The following is a 22723-nucleotide window of genomic DNA, read 5'->3' as shown; positions in this document are numbered from 1 at the left end:
TATAGGTAACCTGACATCTGAAATCTGCTTCTAAATGGCATGCAAGTCAGCAATGTTATCAGTTATGAATATATCTGCATTACAAATAGAGTCATGTTACCTTTCTAGGAAGCTATGCTGCCACTGAACAGTATTCGGTTCGTCACTTATGGTATCTAAGGGTGCCTTCACTTGCCCAAGTTGCATAGCTTAAACTCGGTTTTGCAAGCAGTCTAGCTCAAGCAGTTCAGAAACCCGGGTGGACATGTCAGGCTTTGTATGAGAATCTTTATTTCAGTTTATAATTTCTCCGGTTGATTTAAACTACAACAGGATACGTAATTTTAAAGTTGCACAAAACTCCTTTACCACTGTTTCAATTAATTCATTCAAAGCCTTAGCGAAACTTGTGCAACTTCATATGTGGATGAAGTCCTATTATACTTCACTTTTGTGCAGTCAGGCTTCTAGCTTTTTTAATTTTTTGTGCAATTCATGCCCTGGTATAGCTCAGATGTCCAATGCAAAATGCTGTTAGGGAATATCGTAGTTGAATAACGAAACATTCGTTTTGTATTTGAAACATTCATATCGTATTTGAATAATGAAAACAGACCCTCTGATCTCCTATCTTCGATCTCCCAGCTGTACTGATGGTTATGAAGATGATTTTGCTGAACTAGGGGGATGGAATTACTCTAGAGCAACACCGGGTGGGTAGTTCGTCTGTGCTACTTCCTTGTCCATCTTGCCAATGCTTTTAGTTGCTATAAATCTTTAAGTCCCAGGGAAGAACGTCCCAGCTGACATGCCGATCTTTCTTTATTAAAAGGGAAGGGTTTTTTAGAAAGCGTTTCCTGTGCAGGACAGTCCTAGCGACCCAACCACCAGCTTGGGACGAGCTGTTCTCTTACCTGTCTCTGCCATAATCTTCCTTCATGGTGCAGACGGCTCTCTTCCTCCTCCCCTCATTCCTGCATCTCCAAAGCGGGGATAACAGCACTTTCGTACTCTTATTCCTGAGGATATTGTGACGGATGCTCATAACGCTCGCTCTCATCTCCAGGATGATCTCTCGCTCATCTCATATTCAGCCATTTGTCTTCATGTTCATTACTCTTCTAAATGTACCTGTTCAGTTAAAGTCATGAATGAACCAGCCTATCTAAATATATATATGTATATATGCGCCTGCTTTTAAGCACAGATCCTCAACAAGCTGTCGACAAACGATAGTAACTTGTGCTCGAGTGCTGTTTGCTAGCTTGAAACTCCAAGGTGTGAACACGGAGCCACAGAAGTACAACCTGCCACACAGAGCATGGTGTTCAAGTGGGAAGCTTCTTTAAAAAAGAAATAGACTTAAATCAAAAATGTCACTGTAAAATCAGATGTGTATGGAGCTGCCCAATGACTTGGGTAACTTTTGATTTGGAAGAAGAAAGTCTTCACCCTACCTTTACCACAGCCCTTGGTGTGCTGTCATTCCAGGGAACTAGCACTAGCAACATTTCAGAGGACGAATACAACTTATTTTCCTCTGACTATTTAAAGTTAGAAGGGATATTTAACTTTGAGCTTTGTGCTTTGGGTAAGAGGAAGACTTTGCGGCTCACACACTGATTTTTCAAGAAGATGGCAGTGTACATATTTAGTCCTTCACAAAAGTATTGCTAAAACGTAACTGCATTTACAAAGTAGACGCAGCATGTAACACGGAGCGGGAAGCAGGCAGAGGCGAGCTGGGGCTCGAGGTTTAGTAACACTTGAAGTCTTTAAGAAAGTCCAGAGTAGCTGGAGTTCTCCTCTTCCGCTCCTGATCAAAACCCGTGAGAGTCTGGCCCTTGTTGCTAACGATTTAAAAAAAAAAAAGATGGCACAAAATGCTGTGTTGCCCAAAATGCTATGTTACCGTGAAGCGCTCTTGCTCGTTACTCATGGGTGCAATCTGTCTTGTGGATATTGTGACTGACTGTACAACTCGCTGAAGTTCTGGCTTTAATTTTTCTTCTGTAATTATAACACAAGCCTTTAATTTGCATAATATTGTATACAGGTCTGATCTTGCTATTTGTGCTATAACAACCTGGGAGGCTCCACAGTTAGTAGAATATATCCAATGAGTTAATGTGTTTATTATTGAAATTTTTTTAAGTTTTTTTCTGCCACTAAGAATTACTGATGACATTAATTTTTTCTTCCTAGAAGTGGAAAGCTAAATAACCATTTAGAAGCTGCTATACATGAGGCCATGAGTGAACTAGACAAAATGTCTGGGAATGTAAGTCCCTTTTCACATTAGCAATAATCTTTTTCTGTGTTTCTGCATGCGTGTCAATTGAAGACTGGGAGTGTTGGTTTGGGTTGCTTTCTAACATAAATTTTGTTCCTATTTTCTTAAATAATGTGGAATTTTCAGTATTTCTCCTGTGTTAAAAAACCGTTTGCAAATGTGTAATCATTCCGAAAAATGGGAAAAGATGTAGAATTTGAGTTACATTGCCAATTATATTCTTTTTTACAAAGATAGATTCCTGGACATACTTTTACTCATGCAGCCTGATAATATTTGGATCAGTTCCAGTCCTGCTCATATTCCATGGGTTTTCTCTGACTAGTGACACAAAATCAGGCTCATTTGTTTTTCGGTTTGAGTAGCAAGATATTGAAACCACATTTTAAAGCATCATTCTTTTGAATGTAAAACTCTTTGAGTAAAGCTTTCCTTATGTGAAACGATATAAAACTTGGTTTATATAACGTACTCATCTCCATGTTTAGAACATGTCTGTAATTTCACTGAAGCGCACTTAGAAATGCAAAAAAGTATATCACAGCACGTCTAACCCCTCATATCATTGGTAGTTATTCACATGATTAATTATAAAACATTTGAATACATAAAACAGTCTTTTTCCTGATACTCGATGCTCAGTACTGAAGATGCTTGTCCATATTTAGAAGTAGTAAAACTTCAGGGGCGCTCGTGGAGTACCCAAAAGGGAATGTACACACAACTGCAGGCTTAGAGCTGGTTTCAGAACCACCGAGAAATATTAAATAAGTTATTCAGTAGCTTTTAATGGCTGCCGTAAGCAATAACAAAATCAAATCTTGTGTTTAAACTTGAGAATTTTGCAACATGAGATTGAGTTTTGATTTAAAACGACGTGCGTTTTCCTCTTGTCTTTGGAAGGAAAAGGAAAGCAGGATCTGAGTGTAGGTCTGTTACAAATAAATACGGGATATGTGTTTGGCAGACACATCTCTGTGTCGGTTGCGCCACCACTTATATGTTTGGACTGGACTATTCTGCTGATACCTTTTTTTCATTTATAAATCCAGTAATACTAAAACCTGTACGCTATATGCATTTTAACTGTGATATAAACTGGCTCAGGGGAAACGGCTGTAATTGGATTTGCTGATGGGGTTGTTTTGTAACGCAGACAAGCCGATGTACCAGCCTGCGTGTCATCACATAGTCTTGATTTATATTTTAATTATCCGGTCACAAAATTTGTGATCAGGGTTTATTTCCATAAAGATTATGATTCCTAGAAACAATGATAGGGAATCAGCAGTTCTTTTTTTAGTGACTTGCATTTTTTTCAGCTACTACCCTTCAGCCGTCAGTCACATTTTAAATGGAAAGCATGTGCAAACAAGCTAATTAGCTGAAAGAATTATTTCTTCTGGTTAGAGCCAATAAATACGTAGGAAATGTTAGCGGTCTGCAGGAATTCAGGACGGGCCCAAGGAAATCATTTAGCACATTGCTGAAGGATTTGTTACCGTCGCCCGACTGCTGTTTGGAAGCTGCAAGCTCCTCTCCCCAGAACAGCAGCTGGCTTCCGCCGACAGATGGTGGTGGTATTCCACGCTAGACGCGAGCGCCTTCCTCCACGTCTTTTCTTCCAGTTATGTTGCGTTTTTTACTGAGCAGCCAGTGATGAAAAACTGTTTCACCCTCAAATTAATCTAGCATTTAGCTCGAAATGGAGTATTTCCTTTTAATATTAGATGAAGACAGAGTTTGCTAAACATAGCTTGTTCCTTAATAATGCTACCGCAGACCTGAATTTGACTTCTCTTATTTTTCCCTGTTAGCAGTATTTTCTCAGCACCTACTTCCTACTTTATTGCTCTTGTCACGACGATGTATAAAGGTTTGTCTCCGAGAATTTGATGTAATTGCAGTTTTGGGTTCAGTTCCCGATGATGCGGTTTCACAATCCCTCTAGCTGGTGCCTTTCTCCAGGGTGGGAGAGGTTTGCGCTGTGCAGACTGCGGCATCCAGCATCAACCTTTGTCTCCCCAGTGCCTTAAAGTTCTTGAAGTTCCTTTTCATTCGGGCTTCCACGTAGACATGAAATAATAAGAACCGTTTCGTAACAGCCCCTCAAGCAGTGCTGTAACTCGTTTATTACTGGCTGGTTACTTTGACCAATATTCTTTGCTAACTTCTAAATATACTTATTTTTAGGTCCACCAAATCCCACAGGGAGACAGACAAGTGAAGCCTCCAAAACCCAAGAGGAGGAAGATCTCTAGATAACATTGAATGTCTTTGTTACTGGTCCAGTACTTCTCAAAATGAACGTGCACATAAGTCTATATGTAGGTATTGATATAGACGTGGTTATATCAATATTTATATGAAGACAGACAGATACCATCACAGGGTGCTACGTGGATTAGTGGTACAATATTTTTGATGATTAGGAGGGATAGCGGTTGCTGGATAAGCCAATCAGAAATCGTGAAAGGTTGCAGTAACAATGTCAGATGATTACTGAAATTTTTTTCTATAATGCTAAAATTGTGATTATAAGAAATAGTCCAAATGTTTCTGAGAAATTTTCATTGTGTATATAGATAATACAGAATTTCATGGTGATATCTGAAATGTAAATATTGTACAATATTGTCATGTACAAGCGTACCTAATGCACACTTTATCTTTTATTGTACAAAAAATAGTGTACAAAATTCTTTGGTTTCTATTGAGTACACATACAAGAGACTACCAGTGTAAAGTGATAAATAAAAATACAGCCTAAATGCTTTTATATGATAATGTAAAAGATGCTGTTTTTGTATTTAACAGCAGAGAGAAGGCATGATTATGTAATACCTTAATTATGACATACACTTCACGCCACTGAGTGTTCATTGATACTGTCTGTTTGGAATGAACCTTGCCTGGAAGTACTGTACTCCATTTCAGGTCTCTGTAGGAGAGTGCAACCTTGCAGATTCCTAACGGGATGTGGGATCACAGCTCTAATTAATAATTCAAAGGCTGCAACTATCGGTTGCGTTTTTATTTACTTAACTTTTAAAGTAGAATGCTGTAGATTTTATTAAAAAGAAAAAAAGTAGATGGACTATTTTAGTCAACCATTTCTGTAGTTAAAGTTTCATAGCCACCTGATAAACTAAACAGTTTATATCCCCCGTAACGTTGACCCCTCAAAACCCCTAGATTTATTAGCTTAAATTATCTAACGTCATTAACCATCGTGTTTACTTTTAAGGGGGCAGAGGCCCTGCTTTAATAATGTGATCAGTATTGATTACGGTTTGGTTTTGCAGTAGAATGAAAGGGCATGCTCCGCAGCATTCGCAAAAGTAATTCCAGTATCCATCTCGCAGTATTAAAACAAAAAATGAAGGGTGGCTTACAAAACTATTAGCAACAGTAATTTTTATCAGTATTATGTAACATATCAGATTTATTTTATTTAAAAAGAATTATTTATACCATTAACAGATTCTTATATATATTAATGTGGCTGAAATGTGCAGGTTAAATCTATTAACCAAATTATTTATGTTATATTAAGTGAGAAATGTGAAACATATGTAGAAAAAAAATTAATACACTACAGATTTAAAAGTCTAAAGCTATGAGCCATTATAAAATTAACGAACGGAAGTGTAGCACAACATTATTTCCATTTTATTTCATTTTTCTTTTTAACACGGATGGTGGTGATGGTGATGGAAGCAATGACATCCTCTGTCTTCAAGGCTTCCCGAAGTAACTCTCAGTTCACCATTCCCGGTCCCGGGGTGGAGTCCGTAACCCCCGCCTCGTTGTCCGGGACCACCACTTACCTCAGATTTCCTTTTTTCCCCCCCGAATTCCCAAATCTCACTCTCTAGCTAAGGACTGGCAGTGATCAGCATCCTGGGAAGCTGGCGGTATCGCCGCTCTCCAGATACCCGGCACTCGGCGCCAGGATCACAAGTCATTGCTCCTCTTCCCATCCGCCTTGCCCAAGTCCCAAACTCCTCTCTCTGAAGGACCTGACCGAGACCAGCCGTCCCCGAGGACGACGGGACCCGGCGGCTTTCCCAGCCTCGGCTCTCGCGTGCCAGAGCACGCAGCACTACCTCTGGGCTCGCCCCTGGGCTTTCTCATGTCTGGCAAAACGGCTCTCACTCCTCCTTCCCCCCAGCCCGAGGGATCGCAATAGCTACACTGGCTACAGGGGCCCGGAGGCAGGACCCTTCCTTCCGCAGGGTAGGTTCATTTGTCTTTTCTGTAACGCCACCGTCCTCCATGCAAGCTCATGTGAAGTGATTGATTTTATTAATTTAAAAAAAAAAAAAAAAAATTTTTTTGGGGGGGTGTACTTTAGCTCACATCTTTCTGTTCCGAGTTGATGTGTCCGCTTAAAGAGTCGATGTTGTCCGTTTTCCACGCCAGCCCGCTTTCCTGCCGTCTGTCCACGCCCGCGTGGGTTTTAATTCATCGCTACGTGCGTGCGTGTGTATGTGTGCGTGTGCGAGCGCCTGTCTCGATTTAGTTTCTTTCTCCCTTTGCTTTCTGTCCTAGAACCGAGTTTGTATTGACCGACCCTTCTTTTGGCATTTTAACTAATTAGGTTTGTACTTTCTCACCAATGTATACTTTACATCAGTAGACCATGTAAAGTATTTTTGTGCACTTGATTTCATTGGTTAATAATGGCATTGATGTGGGTGCTAGGAGTAGTTTGTTTCAGTCCATACCAATTTTTTTCTCTTTTAGAGTTTTTATGGTTTCATGTAAGCAGTTAATGTAAATATTGTGAGCATTACAGGTCATGCAGTGTTGTAACATTTTAAAAAATGTTGCACCTACTTTACGATTAAAAAACTGGTCACTCATACTTGAATTTTGCCCATAGAGCCATTTCTTTCTCTTTGCATTAAAGCATAATATACTTTTTTGATGGAGGCCCAACCCTTCTTTCTACCTTATTATTTTTTGTTTAATAAATCTATATTTTTTCTAATAGAAGACTTAAAAATGAAAATTTAAAAAATACTTTTTGCCTACTTTCTAATTTAAGAGAGAATTCCTATATTTAAAAGGTGAAAAAAAAAAAAATACTCCATTGTGGAAAGTGGAACAACGCTTTATTTGTCATTAATATGGCACAATCACACGAAACTGAACTGGCTGAGTAAGCGAGCCCACGACGTCAAATCAGTATCTCGGTAGATTAGGGAACTACGTGATTCTTTGAGGATGTAAAGTGTTACATATTCCTGTCTATTTATTTATTTATTTATTATGCTTCCTTTTGCTAAGTGGGTGACAATGTGGTTGAGTCATTCAGATGACATTCAAATTAAAGGAAATATTCCTCTTTCTATTATGGTGCATTTTGTGAACACCATAAAAAAAAAAAATATTTTCATTTATGTCAATGGATTTTCTTCATATTTTCACTTCTGACAGAAAACGTTTGGCTGGTATCAGCTGCAAAAATAATATCCACATAGTTTAAAAAAAAAAAAAAAAAATCAACTCCCCCCCCCCCCCCCGCCCCACCTCTGATGTCCCAGGTCTGTTATCCTCACAGTCTAAGGTTTTAGGGGTTAAAAAGAACTTAAAATTTAAAGGTATTTCCTAAATCAGCTTTGCAGAAGGTTTATAAGTAATGTGATATCCTTTTGGAGTCCCTGAGTTTGATGGTATAGAGGTATTAGAGGGCTCGTGGTGGACTGAATTACCTTAGGACTGCTACCTTTCTTAGCTACAGTTTGTATTTTGCTATGTAGGGTTGTAATGTGAGAATTCCAGAAGAGCAGTAGCCTAAAAGTGCTTTTCTATTTTTTAAAAAAACCCATTCTAGTCTTACTAAGAATTAGAGATTTTTTTAATATCAGTTTTGTAATTTTTGATAAAGTTGTCAATATTATGATTAAATCACCAGAAAAAAAAGTTACTGTGATGTTCTCTTCGGGGCAGGGACTCTGTCTTCCTCTGTATTTGTAAGATGCCACGATGGGATGCCCAGTCTTAAATGGGGCCACGGGCACCGCTATCAGATTAAATAGCAACCGACAACGCTGAGGTTGATTTAAATGCATGAAAGCCAAGAGAATTCACAGTTAAGACCGCAAATCCGATTACCTGTCCTTAGTTTGCCTGCCGCGTCCTCCGTGAAGGTAATGTCATCGGGTGCGACGTCCGACGGGTAAGTTGAGGCGGCCGATGGCTGTTGAAGCTTTTGCTCACGCAACCCAGGACCTTCTCATCCAAGGCAAACCAGATCCGCTCCGTTAACACAGCCCTCAGTCCCCTCCCTCTCTCTGCTGTTTTTACCAGTACTAACTGAGCAACTCGACGTTCATGTTTCAGGATCCCCCCCCCAAAATACCATTAACCCAGTGGTTTCAGCGCGTTGCTGATTTACAAAATCCCAAACACAGGAACAGATCATTTAGTTCAAAATTCACCGCAAGCACGGTTCACACTGGTGTCAAATCAACTCTAGAAAAACACTTCGAGACTTCCAAAAAACCAAAATCCTACCAAAAAAAAAAAAAAAAAGTGTCTACCTCCAGGACACGAGCCTGGGGGCTTCCCGAGGATCCCCTGAGCTCTGGGAGCGCGCAGCCCACCGCGCCAAGCGTTCCTGCCCCGCTGCTGGCGTCTCTGGACCCGCTTATTGTGCGCTTGCGCTACCAAGGACTAGAGGCTAACTGTAAAAGAGCGAGCCTGCGCTCACGTATTTCATACAAGATTGCTCAAACGCAGAGGATACATCAGGGGCTGGTTTTGTCTTGCTGCAATAAATGCTGCCCAAGCATATGTACCCCAAAAAGTCCCGCCAGCCTCTTGCGACCCTGCGTTGCAGGCTGCTATTTAAACTAGCATGCAAAGTGGAGTAAGCCACTAGGAACTGGAACGGTAATACGTTCTATTTGCTTTGCATTTGAAAGCTAAGCAGTGGGAAGTCAGGCCTCCGGACATCATTTCTCTCTGCCAAGTTTTACAATTTATTTGTTGGCTGTGAAGGCTTAAAAGCAATTTTTGTTGTAGCTTTAAAAAAAAAAAAATCTGAGATTCGATTTGAAATATTCCCCCATGAAAGCACATTCTGGAGAGATTTCATCTCTCAAGTTTTTACCTGCTGCGAGATAAGTATTTGTCTGTAATTGAGCGCCATCCCAACAGAAGATAAGGGGTTAGGATTTAGAACAGAAAAAAAAAGTGTATATATATATATATATGGAATAGTTCTTTCTGGAAATGCCTATTTTGGAAAAGAGACGGGAAATGGGAAGGGGTTTGCCGTACTTACGCTGGACACAGCGGAGTGGCGAAGGCAGAGTGAGAGCATCCCCACGTATTCCTGTGTACAAACCCCAAGAAAGCATTAGCATAGGTTGCCACAAGTCAAAGAGAACAACCGTGCACGTGCGCTGTCAGCCGGCGTTTAAAATTACAGGCAGGAATCGATACCAATGAGTGAGCAAGCTGGGTCTGAGCCGCAGTTCCAGTCCGGCTTTGAGCGGTGCTAACCCGCTTACAATACGGGGTGGGAGAACAGAGTCTGTTACAGCCACGTCCCCATCCAGGTCTGGTGGTGCAGAGCATTTGCGGGTAAGTCCTCCTGCGGGCGTTAATGATTTCACGTAGCTAATGACGTTAATACCTGTTAACTGTTATTTAAAACCAGTGGTCGTGAGAGACTGTACAGATAAGGAAAAATAGGCATTGCCTCCCCGAGGAAATGTCAAGGTACCAAAATTAAGGCTGCAATGCAAAGAAACCAAAAGAATAGTATCCTAAAAAGATGGAAGAATAAATGCTTTCGGTTCAAAAACCAGGCATAATTTCTACTCGGCTGATCTCTGCTTCACGTGTACCTACAGCGCGTGAAGGCAGGCGGGGGCTGTCGCAGAGCCTGTGCCGCGGGAGCCACCACAGCTGCCGGAGAGCTTTTCAGATGCCCCACTCAAGGAAACAGGTTTATAGAAAAGATGAGTTTTAATCCTACTTCAGAAGTTTCTGTCTCATCAAATCACAATCATTTTAGGCCTTTTTGAAAGAGAAGCGATTCTTAACTCCTGGTAGCAATACTGCTCATTTTCAGTTCCAGGAAAATAATTTCTTGCTCCTCTCGCTGATTTTTCTCTAGGAAGAGAAAGTCATAAAAATAATAAAAAGTATTGGGGTTTGCCATTATCTGTTCTCAATCGTGGGAGCTGCTCTCTACTTCTGAGGAAGAAAGTGAAGATTTACCCCTGAAAAATAAGGGAAAATTCAATTCCCTTCCCCTTCCCCTTCCCCTTCCCTCCAAAAGGAGAATCTGTAGTTCCCCCACTTGGTCTCATACATCTTACGAGTTGCGTCAAACAAAATAACAAACAGGAGAACCTGTAATTCTTCCTCCCAATATCGCTGCAGAAAGATCTGAAAAGCCACAAAAAGCCAACCCAATAGAGCAAAATTTTTTTCCCGGCCACAAAGGTGTCGTCACAGTATTCAAAAATGGATATCCCAGTGGCACGCCTTCTCCATTGCCCAGTTAATTAACTGTGCCAGTCGTCTCAAGCCTGCTCTTCATTTTCCAGATATTCAAAAGTTTATTTTACAAAAAAAATGAGGTTAATATAAATTCGGAAATTTGAGGCTTTTGGCATTTCAGATAATGTCATGTCAGCCTTTCTGTTAATTTGCTTTTTATGAGGACGGTTACTGGCCCTTATGAGGCAGGCATCGCCATCCTGCTCTCCTGAGTGCCAGGACCTCCCAAAGCAGTGGTACAGCAGCAGGAGCATCGCTGCCATCCTCCCCGACCCCAGTTAGTACCCAGGATTTTACGTTCGCATCCCACAGCCCTAAGGCTGCACTGGCATGCTCTGCAAGAACTTTTTTTGCCTAATTAAAGCCTGATCATATATGTGATATTTTAAGTGGAATTTGATCTAAGAGCAGTATAAGCTGTGTAGAATAGAAAAGAGAGTTTTACATTTAAAACGAAGAACCAAAACAAAACAACAAAAATCCCCAAAACATGTTGAAAGACTTATTCGATACCCGGGCTTCGAGTTTGTGGGTATCGGTTCATCAAGTGAAGGCATCAGGGTGCGATGCAGAACAGTGCTCTGTCTCCAGGTGAGGGAAGCAAGCTTGTCCACTGGTGAGGAAAAAGATTAAATTAATTTAAATTTTAAAAAAAAATTAGAAATTTTAATTAATTTAAAAAAGAGGTGCAAAATAGCCTGGGACTGTCCAGGGCTACTCTGCAAGTTTTAGAAGGAGGTTACCCCTAGGAAATCCCTGGAGAGAAGCCGTGTAGTGCAAAGTGTTTAGGCCCATCAGCGTGTGCTACGGTAGCGGAATCGGTTTGTGTTGTGCTAACTGATCCATGACTCTGACTGAACAAACTGAGAAACTTTTCCCTGAGAAAAAGGCAGGAAAGCAACTGACAGGGGGGAGAGCCCGCGGGGCCACACAAGCACCGGTTGCTTCTCTCACAGTTGCAGACAAGTGCCAGGAAACACCGGATACTACCTAAACCTTTGTAATTAATAACTTGGTTATGATGGAATAATTACAGTAGAAAATAAAGTCTTAGAATTAAAATTAGATTTTGAAAATGGTAGGGGGTTTATGAAAGTACAAGCATGGTATTTGCCACCCTAAAACCTGCAACGGGGCAATAGCTTTTACAGACGTTGCGTATTAGGACCTGCTTTGGCACCCACTTTGACAAGTTTCTGTACAGATGCTGAATCCAGCGGCATCTTCAACCACCTCTCTTTTTATCCTGGGGTCAGAGAGTGGTGGGAGATGACAGAGAAGTAAAGGGAGGTCTCCGTAGCTTGGTGGAAGAGCCCCGACAGCAACCTCTGCGTCCGTCCAAAGCGTTAGGTGGAATGAGTTCGTCTTAAAATGAGACACGTGTAGGCGTGGGAACACACGTCCAAGCTACACGTGATTCCTGTTAAAATACTTGGAATAGTTGCGGGAGAATTAGGCTGAAGCCCAGTAATGGTGCGAATTAAATCTGTACAGAGCATTTCTATTATAGGCAAAGAGTTCTTGCTGGGGAAATTTTAACATGGGTTTAGCTAAATACATATTCACGTTTTACAGGGTAACGACAAAATATCTGCATTTGTTAGAACTGATCTACTTGACTAGCAGCAGAGCTAATATTACTTAGGAATATAAGAAAGGCAGAAAAGCACAGCAAGCAACAAATTATGAATTATTCAATGCAAATGTCAAGTTTTAGTAGTGAATGTGGATGTAAATCTTTTTTTGAAAGGCTAAGCGCTGCCATTAAGCAAGTCCATATGACACTACATCTGTTGGCTTTCTTTTATATTTATATCATTTTATTTTTATGTATGCTGGGGAAAAGTATTGGGAATTTCCACATCAGAATTTCAGTGACATCATTTCCCCAGCTTCTGTTGTCTGTTGATTTAATGTTTGATGAAGGGATGATTTTTCTGGCAGAGGTTAAATCCGTAACCACTTCATTAACTACCCAAGCCGTAAGTCTTCAAATGAAAATTTGCTTTTGCGGAGAAATTTTAGGTTCCCACATACTGAACCCAAGAAGTCAGATAAATTTAACTGGCTGCCATTTTCAGACCGTCGCCTCCTGATCCGATGCTTTTAAGTGATCTTACACTGGGTATCTTTTTCAGTCACTCCGTAAAGAATCCTTCCGCGTGTGTGGGGAGAACGCAGTCTGGATCACAATCTGTTAAATTCCCCCCTCCAATCAGAAATTACTAATGTCTCCAAATTTTGATTTTGAATTCATCGCTCTTGCCCACGTAAGACACTGGCAGTTCAGTCCAATTTGTCCGCTCTCTCCTGTGTCTCCTTCATTTCAGTAGTGTCACATTTGTCCCCCACTAGCTGCATTCAGACAAAGCCGGTTTAATTTCTTGCGAAGATGGGGAGCGGTGACGTACACCAGAAGAGCGAGGAGGTATCCAGTACTCCGCCACTGTATGAGAAGCCTGTGCCGGCGGACTCCTCTCTATATAATCAATCTCTCCGAGTATTTCTATAGCTCTCATTATCCTGCGTGCCTCCAGGATAAGAAGCCGAGAACAATCGCCCATTGTCAGTTTATGAAGCAACTTTTTCATCTTCCCTCCCCAAAGACTAAATACTTAATTAAGTAAATTAAAATTAATTATGGAATCTGTACAACAAGATGTTATCACGTCTGTCCCCCAAACCGAGCTCTCTCTGCTGTTCCTGCATGCTCGCCCTCCTAATCATAGAATGATAGAATCAGAGAATGGTTTGGGTCGGAAGGGACCTTTAAAGGTCATCTGGCCCAACCCCCCTGCAAGAGCAGGGACATCTTCAACTGCATCAGGTTGCTCAGAGCCCCGTCCAACCTGACCTTCAATGTTTCCAGGAATGGGGCATCTACCACCTCTCTGGGAAACCTGGGCCAGTGCCTCACTACCCTCAGCGTAAAAAATTTCTTCCTTAGATGTAGTCTGAATCTCCCCTAAGACAGGAGGTGCCCAGCGGAGCAGCTCGGGTGCACGGGTGGCTTTGTTCAGCAGCTCCCACCTGGAGATGGGATCCCACCTGGAGCTGGGAGCATTCCCATCACCGGCCAGGGCCTCAGCCTTGGAAAAACATCTCTGCGCATTTAAGGTCAAGCGCTGTGAGCCAGTGCGCGTGATTAAAAACATGCATTTGACTTCCAGAGCTGAGGCCAAAAGGCTTTCACTTTCGAAAGGATCCTTTCATATGAAGCAAGTCCTAAATATCCAATGGACAAAGTCTCTTTCTAACAAACCTCAAAGCATCTCTGCGTATTTTTAATGACTTCTTATGCTTCGTTAGCAAGAGGTTTAAACTGAGCCAAATTCCAAAGGGCATGAATGCTGCATTTCTATTAATTAGTTTTCAGATGAAGGTGTTGCCATTAACTATCTACAGTGATCCTCTTATTAACTGTCTGATAAGGGTGACTTAAGTATCTAATAAAATAATGGATTAAACAGCAAGAGTGGATGAAGTGTATCAGGAGGATAGTTGAACCTGCAGCAAAATGAACACAATTATTTACCAAATGAAAGGAAAGTGTAATAGGTTTATTGATTTTGATCTTAAAACTTTTAGGACATGAACATCTTGAAGATGCCAAGTATTTTTAGAAGAGCAAATGTACCCATTCCGCAAGCCGGTCAGAACCAGAAGACTTCTCAGACACATGTGCAAGTACCAGCTGGGCCAGGCCAAGGAGGGACCGTTCCCACCCTGGGGACGGGGATGGAGAGCAGAGAGACAACCCAGAGGGAGCGGTGGGGGTGGCTGGGAGTGGTGCCTCTCCCCAAAAGAGCTATTGACCCACGGCGGCAGCAAGTATCATCTTGAGTGCCATCACACGGCATGTAGAGGATAACCAAGGGATCGAGCCCAGCCAGCATGGGTTTAGGAAAGGCAGGTCCTGCTTGACCAACCTGATCTCCTTCTACGACAAGGTGACCTGCGTAGTGGATGAGGGGAAGGCTGTGGATGTTGTCTATCTAGTCTTCAGTAAAGCCTTTGACACGGTTTCCCACAGCATTCTCCTGGAGAAAGTGGCTGCTCATGGCTTGGACGGGTGTCCTCTTTGCTGGGTAAAGAACTGGCTGGATGGCCGGGCCCAAAGAGTGGTGGTGAATGGAGTTTACTCCAGTTGGTGGCCGGTCACAAGCGCTGTTCCCCAGGGCTCTGTGTTGGGGCCAGTCCTGTTTAATATCTTTATCAATGATCTGGACGAAGGGATCGAGCGCACCCTCAGTCAGTTTGCAGGTGACACCAAGTTGTGCGGGAGTGTTGATCTGCTGGAGGGGAGGAAGGCTCTGCAGAGGGACCTGGACAGGCTGGATCCATGGGCCGAGGTCAATTGTATGGGGTTCAACAAGGCTCAGGGCCAGGTCCTGCACTTGGGCCACAACAGCCCCATGCAACGCTACAGACTTGGGGAAGAGTGGCTGGAAAGCTGCCCGGCAGAGAAGGACCTGGGGGTGTTGGTCGACAGTCGGCTGAACGTGAGCCAGCAGTGTGCCCAGGTGGCCAAGAAAGCCAATGGCATCCTGGCTTGTGTCAGGAATAGCGTGGCCAGCAGGAGTAGGGAAGTGATTGTCCTCCTGTACTCAGCACTGGTGAGGCCGCACCTTGAATGCTGTGTTCAGTGTTGGGCCCCTCACTCCCAGAGAGACATGGAGGGGCTGGAGCGTGTCCAGAGAAGGGCAACGGAGCTGGGGAAGGGTCTGGAGCACAAGGCTGATGGGGAGCGGCTGAGGGACCTGGGGTTGTTCAGCCTGGAGAAAAGGAGGCTGAGGGGAGACCTCATCGCTCTCTACAACTGCATGACAGGAGGGTGTAGAGAGGTGGGGTCGGTCTCTTCTCCCAGGTAACAAGGGATAGGACAAGAGGAAACGGCCTTAAGTTGTGCCAGGGGAGGCTTAGACTGGATATTAGGAAATTTTACTTCACTGAAAGGGTTGTCCAGCACTGGAACAGGCTGCCCAGGGAAGTGGTGGAGTCGCCATCCCTGGAGGTATCTAAAAGACATTTGGGTGAGGTGCTAGGGGACATGGTGTAGTGGTGGGCTTGGTAGTGTTAGGTTTATGGTTGGACTCGATGATCTTAAAGGTCTTTTCCAACCTGTGCGATTCTGTGATTCTGTGAAACAGAGCCTCGTGATTCAGATGCGCATGCTTCAGGGGTGTGTTCGGCAGGAGCAGTCGCAGGGCAGTGTAAACACCGATGGCTGTTGCAGGCATGCGAGTGTGTGATGGCGTGGATTGAACCTCTGGGTCTTGGCTTGGGGTGTACAGCGTGCAGCGGTGAAGTTCTGCTGGGGTACGCATTAGAAACCTGGGACCATAGACCAGCAGGCTCTAGGAGAGCAGGCAGTGAAGCGGTATGTCCTACAGTACACACAACCATCCACGCAGGGACTCCAAGTTACCTCTCACTCGCTCTGCAGTAGAGAGTGGTCCAGCAGCCAGGCTGCTTCGCTGCTCTTCTCACTTGCTGAAAAATTATCACCAGTGGAAGAAAAGATGCTTTTGTGCTCCCTTCCTTCAGCCCCGCGCTGTTCCCGATTACAGGGAGAGCAGATTTTATCGCTACGGTTCAGACCTCAGTATGAGTCCCCCTGAGTCCAGCTGTTAGGGCATCGTTCAGGTAATCTGAACGGGTAATACTCAGGGTCTTCCCAAATCGTGATTAATAACGTGTGTTACGGAGCTGTAACTAATTATATGGCCTTTAACCATCAGGCCCACAGAGTTGTTCGTGCGTTTTTTTAATGATCCTTAAAAGATGGAATAGGATTTCTTCTTGAAAATTTCCATGAGTTAGGGGCCTCCTAAATCAAAGAGGTTTATTTCAACTTTGTTCTTCAATAAAACCAAACCCAGTAAAGCACGCCTCCTGATCAGAAGTTCACATTCTCTGCTACTTGTTTCTGGAACCAAAGAATAAGTAAAATGTCTAGAAGTTTACATTTCTCAGAAAAAGGAAAGTTAGAAAACGAGGTTTCTTTTAAGACCTCTGATGTTACTGCTGCAGAAAGGCACGGGGGCCCATTGTTTTCAGATAAATAACCATGAATCTGAAGTTTTCTTGTCTGTCATGCTCAGAAATAGCTGCTTTTAACTGAAGTTGCACATTATCTTGTTTGAAATTTGAATGAACTCCTACTTAAGCCCTGTAGACAATTGCATCTATTCAATTTTTCAGAGAATTTAGAAACATGGGGGGGGAATTTGAATATTTTCTAGAGCATCTTCTAAGAAGTGCGTTACAAGCACAGTCTGATCTCCAAAGTAAACTGAGCTAAATTTATTCCTGCTCCCAACCACCTTAGCTAGGACTCTTGCCATAGTTACCTGCTCATACGTCTGGGTCAGGGCTTAATTGATTTGAATGGTCCATGAAAATTGAATCGCCATTCCACAAAGGCTGCTGTATTTGGAAATTTATTTCTCCCGTCGGTCTCACTGACCTGCCTGTCCCATCGGCTACGCAGCTCTGGCTCCCCGTGCCGGGAGGAGACCTTGCACGTTTTCTGCATCACTGAAGGAAAATCATTTCTTGACCTGCACACGTGACTTTCTGACCAAGGAATCCACCAAGCAGCACAGTGTGCATGACTTACTCGCTATTTATCTGTTTAATGCTAAAACAGAGAACCTAGTTTGAGGCTAAAAAACAATGCTTAAAAACAAAACCCTAGCCCCAGAATAGTGGTGCAAGGGCTCTGCCTGTGGGAAAGCCCAGGCCAGTGCCACTAAGCAGAGCATTGCATAATCCTTAGCAGTTTTCAAGCTCCATCAGACCATATTTGACTTTTCCTCCCGTTGTTCTCATTGGGACATCATCCCGCAGTAGCAATCATCTTCTGGTTTCCAACCTACGTTTGCTCAAAGTTTGTTTTCATCCATTTGTTCTTGTTCCGACACAGTTGTTCAGCTTCTCTCTCTGGATATTCAATCGCCTCTACAGCCCGCAATCATATCCCTCCTCAGCTTTCCCTCTGTTAGAGCAAGCAAGCCTCTCATCTCTTCCTGTATGATAGTTTCTCCAATCACTTGGTCATTTTGGCAGCCGTTTGTTGCCAAATTAGGTCATCAGTTATACCTGGTATTTGAGAAGCAGTCTCAGCAGTGCGCTGGAGGATAACACCAGTATATAGCTGTTTCTCTCCTAAATAGTTTTAAATCGTCTGAGCCATACCTGGAGTTTGTGCTCACGTTGGAATCAACTAACATATATAGCTGTTTGTCGGTTGTTTCCAGTTAATGAGATTTTATTTAATTAGCCCAGCTTTTTTTTTAGAACTAGAATTAGTATATGCACTAGATTTCAGACTGAAAAGTATTAATACAAAAAAACCATTAAGATAAAATTTAACATTGCTATACAAGAAGGCACGTAATGTAGAGCTTGTGCCGCACGGTTTGTGCCATAGTGCCCGTAATGAAGGCAATCGCTGGGACTGGTGATCGACTTGCTTGTGCCATTTGTATTCCCAGTCCTCGTACAGTGGCAGAAACCTGACATCTCTGTGCAGGAATGTGCCTCTTGTTGAGCATGTGAATTTGCCCGCGGTAATGAAAGAAATTTATTTGTATGCACGCGTCTTTCAAACAGCAGCTCCAGTTGGGTCTTAACCAAGCTGCATCGTACGCTCTGTTTTGCCCCTGAATAACACGGCAAATGTACTTCCCTCATTCACATTTTCCATCTTTCAAGGGCTTCGACTGTCTTTTTGTTCTGACCAGTATCTTTTATACAGCACAGAGCCCTGATCCGTAACTAGATCTGCTGCGCACCAAAAGTAATTGGCAATGGTATTTCTCAATCAAAGCCAAATAGACTTGATTTATTTTCTCGGCCATTTGCTTTGTTGTGTGATCTTGTTCAAACAAAAGCATGATTGGAAAATTAGAAGATACCAATGAGCTGATTTTGGGTATTGCTTATGTTGCTGGAGGTATTGACTCTACCACATCACCGCCTCTTCCCTCTGTCATCCAGCACTTCACCAGTAGGAGCTTTTCTGCATCGCTTTCTCTAAAGTAGCGATTTCTCATTGTGTTTCATTGTTTTCCTAATCGCCCGTTCTGGTTAGTCTGGCACTGTGGAAAACTTGCTCCCTGGTGGGGAGGCTCCCAGCAAAAGCCCAAAGCTGATCTCATCTCCTTGAAGCAGACAGTTACAAGGAAGAATGAGACGACCCAGCGTCTTCTTCCAATTCTCTTCATTTGCTTGCTAATTCACAGCTAAATCCTCTTTCTAGTGGGGAGGTCCTAGTCATCTGCAGTTATAGGGTTTTATAAACTATAGGAGAAAAGTAGATGTCCTAAGATGGTAGGACTTACAAGTCCATAGAGGTTTTTTGGTCAATAAAAGAAATAAAAGTACAAAACAGTAAGTTTTTTCATCTTCTGGTGTGTAAATGTTGCAATTCTGAATATAGCATTAAAAATATTGCCTAAATCCTTCTTTTAATTTCCAGAGGACTTTACATCTGGCAGCAACTTGCAATACATTGCAGAATATTCTGGAAAAAATGAAAGTCTGTCAAAGCTTCATCTTCTACTAGGATGTGATTTAGCAGATATATTCTGTAACAGATTGAGTTACGTTTTCTTCTAGCACAGTAATTGGCTTCATGTTTCAAAATATGAACCACTACAAATGATGTTTCTCTCATGTATCCACAGGTATCTCATATTTATATCCCAATAAGCTTATAATATTGAAGAAATATGTTGGGTTTCAGGCCTTGCATGACAGCTGTAGCTCTTTCAATCATTATTATTAAAGAACATTTGCACAAGTTGCCATCTCTGTCATGTTAGAAAAAATGTTTTGCGATTTTGCAAAACAATTTGCCTCCCTTGATCTCTGCACACGTCGTAAAGACTCCACTTACTGAGCTCAGCAAATGTCACTTGTTGACTGCATATTTCTTCTCGGTTCAGCTGTAAATTAGCCTAGGCAGAAGTTTCACAGAAAATTTGAGTCTTTGTTTTAAGGAAGTTAATTGTTGCTGTAGCTCTGATCTCTTCTGCTTTTATTTCAGACAACTATACGTTCACTCTGTTTGTTGGAATCGATGAGTGAGGGTATATATTGGGAAGTGGTGTGGGTTTGAAGTGGGATTTGCTTTGATATTTCTGTGCAAATCCATGTGATAGCTCACTGACTCATATAGCTGAAAATAGGTAATGATATCAACCACAGAATTCTTTACAGATTTTTTTTTTTCCTTTTCTTGCTTAGCTAGCTGCTCTTCCAAAAAATCCAGGTCATTATTCAAATCTGCACTTAGATTAAAACTCCAGATAGCATCACTCTTACTCACTGATGAATCACACTGAAACAAATTTTGGTCCTACTGAACAAACTATGTGTCGCCTTAGTCATAAGTTTGTTTAGCAAATCACATGTCAGGCTTAAATTAAGCACTTGCTTAAAGCGGATACTTTTTGAATATATTCTGGAAAGTTTGCATGTAAGATTTATATGGATTTATATAGATAAGATTTATATTGAAAACTTCTCAAAGCAAAACTAGAGAACGAAAAATTCTGTCCAAGATACAGGCCCAGTCTCCATCCCCAAAATACACCAGTTCAGCTGGTATCATTCGGACAGAAATAAAATGAGATACAACTATTAAGCATAAGAATACTGATCTGTTCTTTTAGAATACAACTAACTGCTGAAAAACGAGTTGCAAGTAAAATGACCTATTCTAGGCTGTTTCACACTAAGGAAATTCAAATCCTTCTGTGTACTGTTCTTTGCCAGTTATATTAATCTGCACATAAAGACATTATTTAGCGGCACAGTGAGGGTAGGGGCCGTCATGCTGAACTACAGCACAAGAGCGAAGGCATCAGGGCGACGGTGAGACTGCAAAGCCCGGTGCTAGAGGAAGGAGAGACCAATTCCCAGGCGAGTCCTTCCATACCCAACAAAAGCAAATTGCAGGAGCAAAACAAGAGAGAGGTAACGTCGTGGGTTAAAATACGAACGGATGTTGTTAGCAACATACCTAAACGGACTGCTGGACATACCTGAAATTAGACTTGTTTCGTCAAGTCTATTTCTAAATTAATTTGAAATATTGGCTTTTGGAAGTGTTCGGTGAGTAGCAAAAACCCACCCTGGGTGCGGTGATGGCTGCCTGCCACCAGGCACACCTCGGGGAGAGGAGCATGCTCGGTATCCCCACAGCCTCTGCTCTGTTACTGCTGACAGCAAATTGACCTTCTCAAAGATTTTTTTATATTGCTTGAGCCTATCCTTATGCCAATATCAGTATCAAATTTGCACTGAATCTTTTAAACTATCACCAAATGGCTCTTTACATTAACAGGGCCATTCTGCCCAGCCATGAATGAGGATAACAGGAATTTACCTGACATTATAATTCAAAAACTAAACACAAAATAGGTAATGTAAATAAAACCATTTCCAAAAATACTTATCTCAGAACAGAGCACTTGCAAAATTTTATTGAAAGGAAGGGCAGGAACTGGGGTGGTGATGTTCAGATTATAAATCACATGGCAGATGGAAATGGGGTTTGGTTGGAGCCATCCATGGCTCCGGCTCCTGCATGCCTCATGCAGAAACATGAAAGTGGAAATGAACTCTGAAAGTGTATTTGCTAACAGACTAAAGGTATGGTTAAAAGAAGAAAAAAAAATGCAGAGAATTTAATATATTCAAAGCATATCCTGAATGATGGTGTGCCCATGGGAATAGGACAAATGCAGAAACGAGACTGGCAGATCACAGCATGGTTTACCACAGTATGATCTGTTGGAAAAAATATCATCAAATCTTCTGATGCTGTAGCAGACAAGGGCTCCACTCTCATTCTGAGCTGGAGAAAAGCAAAAGCTTTTGCAGTGCTGGTTAAACATGACCAAGTCTCTGCTCACAGTGGAATGAAGACCTGAGGAGCTGTTCATCAGGAAATTATTAACCCCAACGATGTGCCAAGACCTACGGTTCCTTGTTGTGGTTGTCTTGTCATATGGAGAATCTGTTCCCTTTCGGATTGGTAATAGAGCAGAACAAGACATGTTATTAAAGAGGTGCCAGCAGGAAAGGAAAGCTGCGTACATGGAACCATAACTTCCCAGTTTAGAATATTTTAATATGTCACAGCTGACGTGAGGTCACTGTTTTCTTAATAATCTGTTGAGTTGGTCATCTAGATATGTGAAGTTAGAGTGAAACTCCTGAGTCTGAAACTCACCATCACGCAAAAACTCAAGGGTTAGACAAGTCAACTGGTGCAAATCCCGCTGCAGGACTGGGAGAGCCCCATTCTCCCCTGGGAAAAGGGAGTGTTCATCGAATGCCCCGATGGTCAGGAGCCTGGAGAGCTGAGCACGTAACGCTGCTGATTTCAGCGCTGCTTCAGCCTGGGTTCTTACCGCACATTAACCACAGATACCGCATGTCCAGAGAAGGGCAACGAAGCTGGGGAAGGGTCTGGAGCACAAGGCTGATGGGGAGCGGCTGAGGGACCTGGGGTTGTTCAGCCTAGAGAAAAGGAGGCTGAGGGGAGACCTCATCGCTCCCTACAACTGCATGACAGGAGGGTGTAGAGAGGTGGGGTCGGTCTCTTCTCCCAGGTAACAAGTGATAGGACAAGAGGAAATGGCCTCAAGTTGTGCCAGGGGAGGTTTAGACTGGATATTAGGAAATTTTACTTCACTGAAAGGGTTGTCCAGCATTGGAACAGGCTGCCCAGGGAAGGGGTTGAGTCGCCATCCCTGGAGGTATCTAAAAGACATTTGGATGAGGTGCTTAGGGACATGGTGTAGTGGTGGGCTTGGCAGTGTTAGGTTTACGGTTGGACTCTATGATCTTAAAGGTCTTTTCCAACCTGTGCGATTCTGTGATTCTGTGAAGCAGAGAGAAAATAAG

General features: G+C 42.5%; 1 protein-coding gene across 10 annotated transcripts in view; it reads left to right on the top strand.

Moving 5' to 3' along the window:
- The window catches only part of MBD5 (methyl-CpG binding domain protein 5), a 171536-nt gene that overhangs the window by 140277 nt on the left and 8536 nt on the right, over positions 1-22723 (top strand). For 8 of the 10 annotated variants that reach the window (XM_072875313.1, XM_072875312.1, XM_072875319.1 and 5 more), the window contains 2 exons: positions 2185-2260; positions 4466-6144. In XM_072875313.1, the coding sequence (XP_072731414.1) occupies positions 2185-2260; positions 4466-4537 (148 nt within the window). In that variant the 3' untranslated portion in view covers positions 4538-6144. The other 2 variants (XR_012044482.1, XR_012044481.1) reach the window with 2 other exon arrangements.

Source organism: Ciconia boyciana, chromosome 10, assembly GCF_034638445.1.
Source record: "Ciconia boyciana chromosome 10, ASM3463844v1, whole genome shotgun sequence".
Taxonomy (NCBI): domain Eukaryota; kingdom Metazoa; phylum Chordata; class Aves; order Ciconiiformes; family Ciconiidae; genus Ciconia; species Ciconia boyciana.
The sequence above is the reverse complement of the archived record's forward strand: the minus strand, read 5'-3'. Positions and strand labels throughout refer to the sequence as shown.